The following is a 9,664-nucleotide window of genomic DNA, read 5'->3' as shown; positions in this document are numbered from 1 at the left end:
AGAATCGTTTATAAGAGTATGTAACTGCTTTACAGACCTGGAAGCTGGGAAGTTTGGAGATCAAAGAGTTGTGCTCAAGGTCTTCACGTTGCAACTTACCACGGCTGCATGTGAGAGAGCTCAGCCACTGGCTGCAAACAACTGCAGCTAAGCCCCGCTTTTTACGCTGGTTGCTACTGGTTCAAAGCATGGACTTTTGGGGAGGATACACTTGAAACCATAACAAATTCTTAACCTCTAATGACTTCCCATCTGTTCCAAGGGCTATATTAGGGTTTTCTATGGAACACAATAAAAGGAATTAATGTGTATGTTACTGAAGAGGTCAGCCCAGGAACTTTGGAAAGGTCATGGGACACTTGCTGGATGTGAGAGGCTAATTAACATTCCTAAGTCAGAGGAGGAAGGGAGAGGCTGATTAACATTCCTCAGACCACAAGGAAGGGAACCCACCTGCAGGTGGGGAAGGCCCAGGGTACCATAGACACATTCTGAATGATGGACCAACCCTTGCCACTTACAGACAAGGGAAGTCCCTGCGACCTCATTCCCTAAAGACCAATCAGTTTAAAAGTCACACTGTTCTGCCAATCATGTGTCTAGTCACTGTTTGTATAAAAACTGACCAAATGGGTTGCCTGGGGTCACCACTCTACCTTAGGGTGCAGGATGACCCCAATGCATTGGGTCATTAAAATTCCTCTTGCTTTTTGCATCAATTCACGTCTCCACGTGGTTCTCTCAGGGAGTCCCCAGTAAGATAAGGCTCCCAAGAGTCTCACATTATAGTCCAGGCATCCCAACACTAGCTGTCTTGCATTAGAGGCCAAAACCCTGGTTGTTCAGACCATGAGGCAGGATGTCTCAGCAGTCTGACCTGGGCACTGGAGGATTCCTGGAGAGCTCTGGTCTAATGCTACAGCAACACAATAAACTTGCCAGAAGTGAAGGCAAGAAGAAAAAGTTTCCTCTTCCACATCCTTCCTCTGATATGGGTTGCCATGGTGGGTCTTCCCACTTCAAATCATCAAACAAGTCCCTCATAGGAGGGCCTCAAAGCTTGTGTTGTAGATTTAAATTGTCCTGAAAGACATGAACTACAGCCCAGAGGTGGTGGTGCATGCCTTTAATCCCAGCACTTGGGAGGCAGAGGCAGGTGGGTCTGGGTGAATTCCAGGCCAGCCTGGTCTACAGAGTGAGTTCCAGGACAGCCAGGGTTACACAGAGAAACACTGTCTTGAAAATATCAGAGGGGGCGGGAGACATGAACTCTAGCTAGCATACCTTCCAGTGACTTTCTTAGCTTCAACAAACCAGGTCAAACAAAATCTTACACACAGCACACCAGCAAACATTCCTAAATTAATAAGTGCTGAATTCAAACTGCTCAAAAATGAAAGCGAGTGTTAAGAAAATTTGGAATTCTCCAGAGACCTTGATTAGCCTTCATCTCCAGGCTATGGAAACCATTCCTGTAGTGCTGACACTAGAACTTGGCGGCTTTCCAAAGCCTTTACTTCACTGCATGTGCTACCTGAGAACACCAATCACAGATGACCACCACCCTCCAAGTGTCCACCCTCATCAAGAACTTCAACTTCCTCAAAACATCTTACTTCCTACCAGCATTCTCTCCTCCTGCTGGGTGAGGCTTACACATCCAGCCATGCCGCTGAGGACAGAGCTCAAAGCTACATCTAGTACTTACCAGATCAAAGTTTTTTCTCTCATGGGCTGGGAGATGCTCAGTAGTTAGAGCACTGGCTGCCTACCCAGACAATAGAGGGTTTGTTGATTCCCCAGTTCCAGGGATCTGATGTCCTCTTCTGTCTTCTGTGGGTACTGCATGCATACGGTACACAGACATACATACATGCAGGCAAAACACCTATACACCTATACACATAAAATCTTCAAACAAATGCAAAAATAATTTTTTTGAAAGAAATACTTTATGTGAAATGTTTTTCACTGATTTTCTTCTGTTCAGTTTCCCCAAACTCACTGCTCTCAAGGCAAAGCAGCAGGCTCTCAAGTTAGCAAGACAGAAAACTTGGTGCCCAACACTACCATTTTTAAAACACACTCATATTAAAATAAACAAAAGCACAGCATGCCCTGAAAAAAATGCTTTCTCCTCAGACCACTGTCCTTATTCACATTATTAATGGCAATCAGAAACACCCCATACTTTATCAATAACACAAAGGCAGGGCTACAGAGGGATCTTCAATTAAAAGCACTTGCTATTCTTGCAGAGCACCCAGTTTCGATTGCCAGCACCCATATGGCAGTCCACCAGTCTGTACCTCTAGTTCCAGGGGTTCCAGCACCCTCTTCTGGCACAGATGGTGGTGTACACACATACATATATAAATAAATCTCTTAAAAATAGAACACAAAAAGAGTGTTCAAGGTAGTTTCTAGTGAACATTTCTGAACTACTAGAGTGTTTTCTTTTTCTTTTTTGTCCTTTCTTTTCTTTTTCAAGACAGGGTTTCTCTGTGTAGCCCTGGCTGTCTCACTCACTCTGTAGACCAGGCTGGCCTCGAACTCAGAAATCCGCCTGCCTCTGCCTCCCAAGTGCTGGGATTAAAGGCGTGCGCTACCAATGCCTGGCTGAGTGTTTGCTTTCTTGTGCTTACAACTCTCCATCTCTAGAAGCCTTGAATTTACACAGTTACTTACTAATCAAGAGTGAAAGGCCAAGCAATGATGGTGTACTTTCTTCAGACACACTCTCCAGAGGCAGAACAGGGAAGCCTTGCTAAGAAAGGAGTCTCTCATTTTACACGGAGCCCAGAAAGCCATCTGGCCATAGGGACTGCTACCTTATAGTAGGTTCCCCAACAGTGTGGATAAAAGCCAGCTTCACAGCAGCTGATTATGATTTGCCTTGTGCTCTGGCAGGGGCATGGTTTGCCAGCTGCAGATAGTTCTGGGAAGTTAAATGGCAGAGCCTGGAGAGGGGTGGGGTACCCCGGGGAAGATACTGGTCCTGCTTGCTGTGGCTGTGGTTTGTAGGGTGGTCATGAGCAAAGAGTTGAGAAGAAATTAAAGATATACAAAGTGTCTTGCCCCAAGGAACTCACCCCACCATACTCAGCAGGAAATAGTCTAAAGAGTCTATACTCCCTTTCCCTTCTAACCTTCTTCCTCTACCTAGCGTTGGGGATTTGGAAGGAAGGCAGAGGGTAAGAACCCAATAAAATAGCTCAAAAAGTAAAGCTACAAAAAAAACAAAAAAAAAAAACAAACCACACAAGAAAAAGGATTAGGCATTACTTTGTAAAAATATCCTAAAAACGTTTAATTTATTCTAAATGCCTTATGAAACTCAGCATAGAAGCTTATTGGGGGAGAGGGGTTCAAGACAAGGATCCTGTTGTGTAGCTCTAGCTCCAGCTCTAGATGTTCTCCAACCCCCACCCCACAGGGTTTCACTGTGTAGCCCTGACTGTCCTGGAACTCAGTCTGTAGACCAGGTACGCCTCTGCCTCTCCAGTGCTGGAATTAAATACATACCACCAACACCTGCTAAGCTTAACATTCTTAATGTAATTATAATATAAAACTACCAAGAAGTATGAAGCACATTTAACTAACTATACCTACTACTTAGAATGTGTGCAGAAGCTCTGTCAAAGGATCACACATGTACTTTTCTTCAAGACTTTTAAATAAGAGATATGTAGGCATTTACTTTAGAAAGGGCTTTATTTATGTACAAATAATAGTTAACATTCTATCCATAATTTCTACTTTCCAAAAGCCAGTTTCTTTTGGGTTGTTTTTGTAAGATTTAAAAAATAAAAAAATAAAAAATGCTGGATATGATGGTGCACAGCTTTAATCCCAAAACTTGGAAGGCAGGAGCAGGTTTATCTTTGTGAGTTCCAGGCAACCTGGTCTACAGAGTGAGTTTCAGGATAGCCAGAGCTACACAAAGAGATTCTGTGCCCACCCCCCCACAAAAAAAAGAAAAGAACACACTAAACTTTGAAAGGCACCAAGGTTGTTCTGCTTCTAGATCACTGCTGGGCTGGAAGGAGAGGACAATCTTTTGGACAGATGTCACAACCTGGAACTGATCATTCTCCAAAGCAAAAATAGCACAATGCCATTCAGGCAAAGTCCATCAACCCAGCCTACCTCCAGCCTCACAACTGCCTACTAGAATGGCTGAGGCAGGTCAGACGGCCCAACATAATTCATCTGTGTTGTATGTTGCCATTGTGCAACTCTAAGAAGTTACAAAACATACTAGACCACAAAACAAAAGAGACTCAGGTAGACATAACAACAGTCAGTTCCTTGTGTGCCCTCCATTTCAATAACCCTAATAAACAGACTATCCCAATGCAAGGAAAATATCACATCATTTCAAATCTCACACTGGAAGATGGTTGGCTCAACCATGTTATGCCACAGTTCATGTCTTCATCCACACACAAACTTTCCTGTTTGTGAGATTGTGAGAGTATAACACAGTGAAGCAGAACGCGGAGCTGAGACCTAACACCCACTAGGGGAAGCTTTTACAGGCTGCAATGTTTAACAGGGAAGGACAATGAATCACCCTTGTCTGGGGGACCTTATGGAACTAATCAATAACTTAGTGGCCGAGAGTCTCCACTTTACTTCAGTGTGCACAGGGCTGGTTGCAGGCAGCACCATTAGGAAGCTTCCTCCATGTCCACGTCCTCCTGTAACTGCTGGACCATTTTTTCTTCCAGCTGCTTTCCTTTGCCTTTAAAAGATGCAGAAGATGCAATGTAAATACAGTGATCGTGTGTAAGATTCTCAAAAATAAACTCAAATTTAAATAGGAGAAAAATGTAAAAACAGGAACGTAAACATGACTCTGCAGAACTGATTCCAGAATTCTACAAAGTATCCTGAAAGCCCTACAGTAGTAGCCATTCCTAAAACGTTAGGAATACTAGCCAAACTCACCCAGGTCTTGGGACTGCATAAAGCATTCTACAAATGCATCATCTCAAAACTTCTGCAAACTCTATTGAACCATGAGAAACCAGACAGATTCATATGCCTACATCACTCAACTAGTGAGTCCATAACCCTCGACTGGGATGAAACTCTCAGCTACCTAGGTGCAGGGTCCACCTGACCAGAAGAGGGCTAAAGGAAGCAGGGTCTCTGCCCTTTCTGGGCTCTGCATCATATGCATCAGAAACTAACACCCCAGGATTTGGTCTACTTGTTTTGATGGAATTAGGTACTACAAACATGACAGAGGTAGTCCCTTCATACAAACCCAATCAAGACCTAATTACAGAGTTTGCCTTTACTAAAATTTAGTCAATTTCTCTCTCCCTTTAAGTAATCTGCATTAAGAATCAATTCTGTACAAGATTGTATGCTGGCTACATAAAAGACTAGAGAAATCCTGTCCCCAGGTAAGGGTAACAAACGGAAGGCTTTATTATAGAGTGCCCCTGGATCACCTGGAGAGCTAGAGGACCTTGGCTTTTGTGTTTATACTTGGAAGTTCCCCAGATCATTCCAAAACAAACCAAAGGTTGAGAGTTAGTAACATGAAGTGTCTTTTAAACAAAAGTATGAGGCAAACATCATATATGCAATTATTGCACAAATAATTTTAACTTAAAAAGGCATTTGTGGAAGAATGGAGGGAAGAAAGACCATAAGCCATAGCCTGTCCACAAGGTGGAAACACTGAGTGAGCGACACTTTATAGACAGACCGTACGACCAAGGCATATTTAGAGCACAAGCTGGGGCCCAATCAAACATAACCTCAGAAGTCCACTCCTGTCTCTCTACTCACCTGCAAGAGGAGCCCGGATAAGATGGATGTTCTGCTTGACCTCTTTGATGTCCTGAACCTTCTGAAGCTCTTTGTTTTTCTTCAACCTGTGATAGAATGCAAAGCCACACTTCAGTGACAAAACTTCTGAGACTTTACCTCCCTACCACAGCTTCTGCATTCGCTAGTGACACTGGCTGCATGGGGCACAGGTGGGGATGCAAAGGGCTGGCCTTCTGCTCCTTCCTATTATCCTTCCTTCCACTCAGCAGCAACTGCTGCAGGTGAACAAGGAATCGGCTGATTCCCAAACCTTATGTTTATCCAAAACTAAGGCAAAGCCACCTGGAGCCCTTATCAATAGATTTCCTCCTCCCTAGTCTATGTCAAAACTATGTTCAACTTCCTAATTAACAGAGTTTGTATCCTAGCAACCTGTTCATTACACCCACTGTGTCTAGTGCGGTGCAATGGGAGCTCAATTCATATCTGCTGACAGACGAGCGTCTGACGGAGGACTCAGTAGATGCCAGAGACCATTTCCATGGCAAAGACACAAAACTCTATCACACAAGGCAGTCACCCAACTGCCAGTGTGTGTGTGTGTGTGTGTCCTTCTTCCTCAGAAAGCATAATCTCCATGCTGTGTAGCTTTGTTTGTTCTTCAGCCATTACAGAAGCATAAAAGACACAACATTCACCAGAAGCACTGAGCTGTCCTCAAAACATCCATGCTCTTCTGAAATGTCAGAAAGCTGCCACAGCACGCTTCTGTACTAATAAGACTTTCACTGTGGCTAAGTTAAGGCTATTTTTATTTTGCCAGTGGCATATGGCTCAGTGGGCAGAGGTACTTGCCACCAAGCCCAACTATCTGAGTTCAGTCCCTTGGGCCCACATAGTGTAAAGAACCAACTCCTTCAAGATGTCCTCTGAGCATGCCACTCACTCACCATGGCATGTTCACACACATCATGACACACACAGACACACACAATCTTAGGCTCAGTGTGGGGCATACTCCTTTAATCCCAGCACTCAAAAAAGTAGAGGCAGCTGAATCTCTGAGTTTCAGGCCACAGAGAGCTATATAGTAAGACACTGCCTCAAGAGATGCAAAATTAAACAAGAAAAAAAAGAGAGAAGTCTGGATAAATGGCTCAGTGGTTAAAGCACTGCCTGCTCTTGCAGAGAGCCTAGGTTCTCCCAGGGCTCACATGGTGGCCCACAACTGTCTGTGACTCTAGTTCCAGATCTGATGCCTTTTTCTGACTCTGCAGGCAGTGCACACTCATTTACACATACAGACAAAACACTCATATACAAAATAAAAATCAACCTTTTTTTTTAAGAGTTAATAAACAGATAAAAGTGAATTTCCCCCCTCTAAAGGCAGAGCTCATCCCTGGCCAGGACAGGGAAAGTGTGTGCTGCCCATGAGACAACAGAGAACTAAAGAATGACCTGTCTCCACAGTAGGAGAACCTCCACTGGGCAGAAGTGGGCCACAGAGGACATCAGAACAAACAGCAATAGGAACCATACCCTCTGAATACCACAGACCCCGTATGCTGCTATGAATAAATGAGACTCTGAAGGTAGAGACAGGGAGAGCCTTTTACCACATTGCAACATTCCACCCTGACTGAAGCCAGACTCCCTGATGGAGGCTGAAAACAAGTCTGAGGAATAACAAGCTCTTTCCAGAATCTTCTCCATTATCAAACTACCAAGTCACATGAGCAAAGTCATCATGATGACCGGGGCACTCCTTCCAATGCACCTAGGTAAACCTAGCCACGAGGAAAAGCAGACAGACCTAAATGAAGACATGTTCTATACAACTGGTATACAAGAGTACAACTTGACTGGTATGTACTCTCCAAAACCATTTACACCTGTAAGACAAAGCATGACAGGACCTGTCCATGTGTAGGGGGCCCAAAGAGCTAGGACCAGATCCCTATTCGGAAGCAGAAGCAGCCTCTGCTGGCCACACAAGTCCTGCACCATGTCTGCTTCCTGTGTTTAAGTAAGGAAAGATTCTTATGTGGGAAGGAGAACCCAAGGCACGCTAAGCAGGAAGGGCACCGCACCGAGTGTTCAGCTCACTGTACGGTGACAGTGAAAAATGCAGAGAAGACAGAAGTGTTCCTCACAGTATTCTTAGGTTATTTTGGAAAATATGAAGTTATGTCAAAATAAAAAGGGTTTTTAAAATACCAATTCCTCTAGAAATCTCAAAATTCGGCTGGGCAGTGGTAGGTGGATTTGTGAGTTCGAGGCCAGCCTGATCTACAGAATGAGTTCCAGGACAGCCAGGGCTATACAGAGAAACCCTGTTTTGAAAAATCAAAAACAAAAGAAAAGAAAAAAGAAATCTCATAATTATTCCTCTACACATAGACATACCTGTTCATTATAAATTTAGCCTGGCGCTTCTGTTTGATCTCTTCAACTCTCTTCATTGCATCAACTACAAAAAAAATTACAGTCAGCAAAAATGTACACATATTCAACCAGGATGATTGTTAACAAGCACTTTAAATACTTCACTACAAACTACTGACAGCTAAAGGTATGAGACGTTAGCTGTACTCACTAGTCAGATTTAGCAACTGTATAAAACAGTTTAGGGAACAATGTTAGACTCCCATACTGTCTACATGAAATAAAAAGTCTGTCTTTGCGATACAATACAAAAGGTGAACAGAAGAAAAGTAGTGCAGTACTGCTTTTGAACAGCATTTTCAGCTGGGGGAATGAGCCTGTGAATACCTGAACCAGTCAACAAAGAATGAAGCCCGGGGACTAGTCATGTAGGGCAGAGACTGCTCTGCAAGCTGAAGGCTACATGAAAGCAACCATGGGGAGGAGAGAATGCACAGAGGGGACCTGTCACACACACACAAATGCTGCAACCTAAGAGTTCACATAGCAGACACCTGTAATACGAGCACTCAGGAAGACAAGGCTGTGAGTTCAAGGCCAGCCATGGCTTCACAGAAGAAGATCCTTTTAAAATTGAAAAAAGGAACTACATTAACACTCTTCCTCCCCACAAGCATCCCTGTCCACCTGGGGAAAGCAGGGAGGGGAGCGCCGCACACACAAGTGCTCAACACTTTCAGATTTGGGGCCTCTAACTTCATATTAACCCAAACAAGCACCTGGATGTACCCTTAAAATCTGCACCAATCGCCTTAAGTACAGCATCTTTTCATCTTACTGTGCAGGAAACACAGCAGACACCTGATCCCCCAGAGTAGCCAGTCTAGCATTCTGGGTCTGTCTATTTCCTAACCAGGTCTCACCTCACACCCCAAAACACTCTCCTTAGGTATTCTTTCAGAAGTCGTGGTTTTTATTGTGGGTGGACGCTTCAAGCGTAATAATTACATTATTTGTATATGGATACACAAGCCAACTTCAGAGGAATCCAAAATCAGCCAAATTCTAAAAAAAAACCTTATGACTTATAATTAAAGACATAAACCAACAGGACCGTTCACATGAGATGAAAAAGAGCCAAGCAATGAAGTAAGTTTGTTATTTACTAACAATCCAGCAGTTAACGTCACAGAAGGCCACCCCAGGACTTACTAGTTTTATTCCACAGCTCCCGCTGGTATTTCACAGGCTCATTTCGACGTTTTTCAAATTCAAATGAATTGTCCTATAAGACAGAATATAGGGTTGACAAGAAAGAAGGTAAGCAAGCATTGTTTAAAATGGTCTCCTTTGCACAAAAGTCTTAAGTGGACACATATTAAGACACTGTCCTCTTTATACTAGAGAATACTAGCTTTCTTTCTTTCTTTCTTTTTCTTTTTTTTCTTCTTCTTTTTTTTTTTTTTTTTTTTTTGGTTTTTCG

The 9,664-nt window shown here is 43.4% G+C and overlaps 1 protein-coding gene across 1 annotated transcript in view; it reads right to left on the bottom strand.

Moving 5' to 3' along the window:
* Positions 1-3,698: 3,698 nt before the first annotated feature.
* The window catches only part of Rsl24d1 (ribosomal L24 domain containing 1), an 8,998-nt gene continuing 3,032 nt past the window's right edge, over positions 3,699-9,664 (bottom strand). The window contains exons 3-6 of the mRNA XM_028773586.1: positions 9,394-9,466; positions 8,203-8,266; positions 5,812-5,897; positions 3,699-4,750 (exon numbers count right to left, since the gene is read on the bottom strand). Coding sequence (XP_028629419.1) covers positions 4,677-4,750; positions 5,812-5,897; positions 8,203-8,266; positions 9,394-9,466 — 297 coding nt within the window. The 3' untranslated portion in view covers positions 3,699-4,676. The remainder of the gene's footprint in view (positions 4,751-5,811; positions 5,898-8,202; positions 8,267-9,393; positions 9,467-9,664) is intronic.

Source organism: Grammomys surdaster, unplaced genomic scaffold, assembly GCF_004785775.1.
Source record: "Grammomys surdaster isolate TR1022 unplaced genomic scaffold, NIH_TR_1.0 231, whole genome shotgun sequence".
NCBI lineage: Eukaryota > Metazoa > Chordata > Mammalia > Rodentia > Muridae > Grammomys > Grammomys surdaster.
This window is presented reverse-complemented; position numbering and strand designations above follow the sequence as displayed.